Source organism: Cystoisospora suis (genome assembly GCF_002600585.1).
Source record: "Cystoisospora suis strain Wien I chromosome Unknown contig_1201, whole genome shotgun sequence".
Lineage (NCBI taxonomy): Eukaryota > Apicomplexa > Conoidasida > Eucoccidiorida > Sarcocystidae > Cystoisospora > Cystoisospora suis.
Genome location: NW_027154002.1, coordinates 118,635 through 118,856, shown reverse-complemented (window position 1 = coordinate 118,856; position 222 = coordinate 118,635). Strand labels below are relative to the sequence as shown.

At 39.2% G+C, this 222-nt stretch overlaps 1 protein-coding gene across 1 annotated transcript; it reads left to right on the top strand.

Moving 5' to 3' along the window:
- Positions 1-216, top strand: CSUI_002836 (uncharacterized protein; the record flags this gene model as incomplete). The annotated part of the gene is made up of 1 exon (XM_068063035.1): positions 1-216. A coding segment is annotated over one exon (135 nt), but the record flags the coding sequence as incomplete, so codon positions are not given.
- Between the last annotated feature and the right edge of the window lie 6 nt (positions 217-222).

Sequence of the window (222 nt, the reverse complement as noted above, 5' to 3'; positions counted from 1 at the left end):
CGTAGACACCTATCTTCTTCTTCTTCCTTTTCTTTTCTGATCTTTTTCTTCTTTCTTTCTTTCGTTCGTTCCTATCTCTTTGTTTCGTCGAGTCAGAGTCTAGGATATAGATCAACAGACGTGCTTGTTTCATGAGAGAAATCGTATACCTCCTACAGAATAGTAGAGACCTTTTGTCGGTCTTCTTCTTCTTCGATCTAAGCTCGTAGACACCTATCTTCT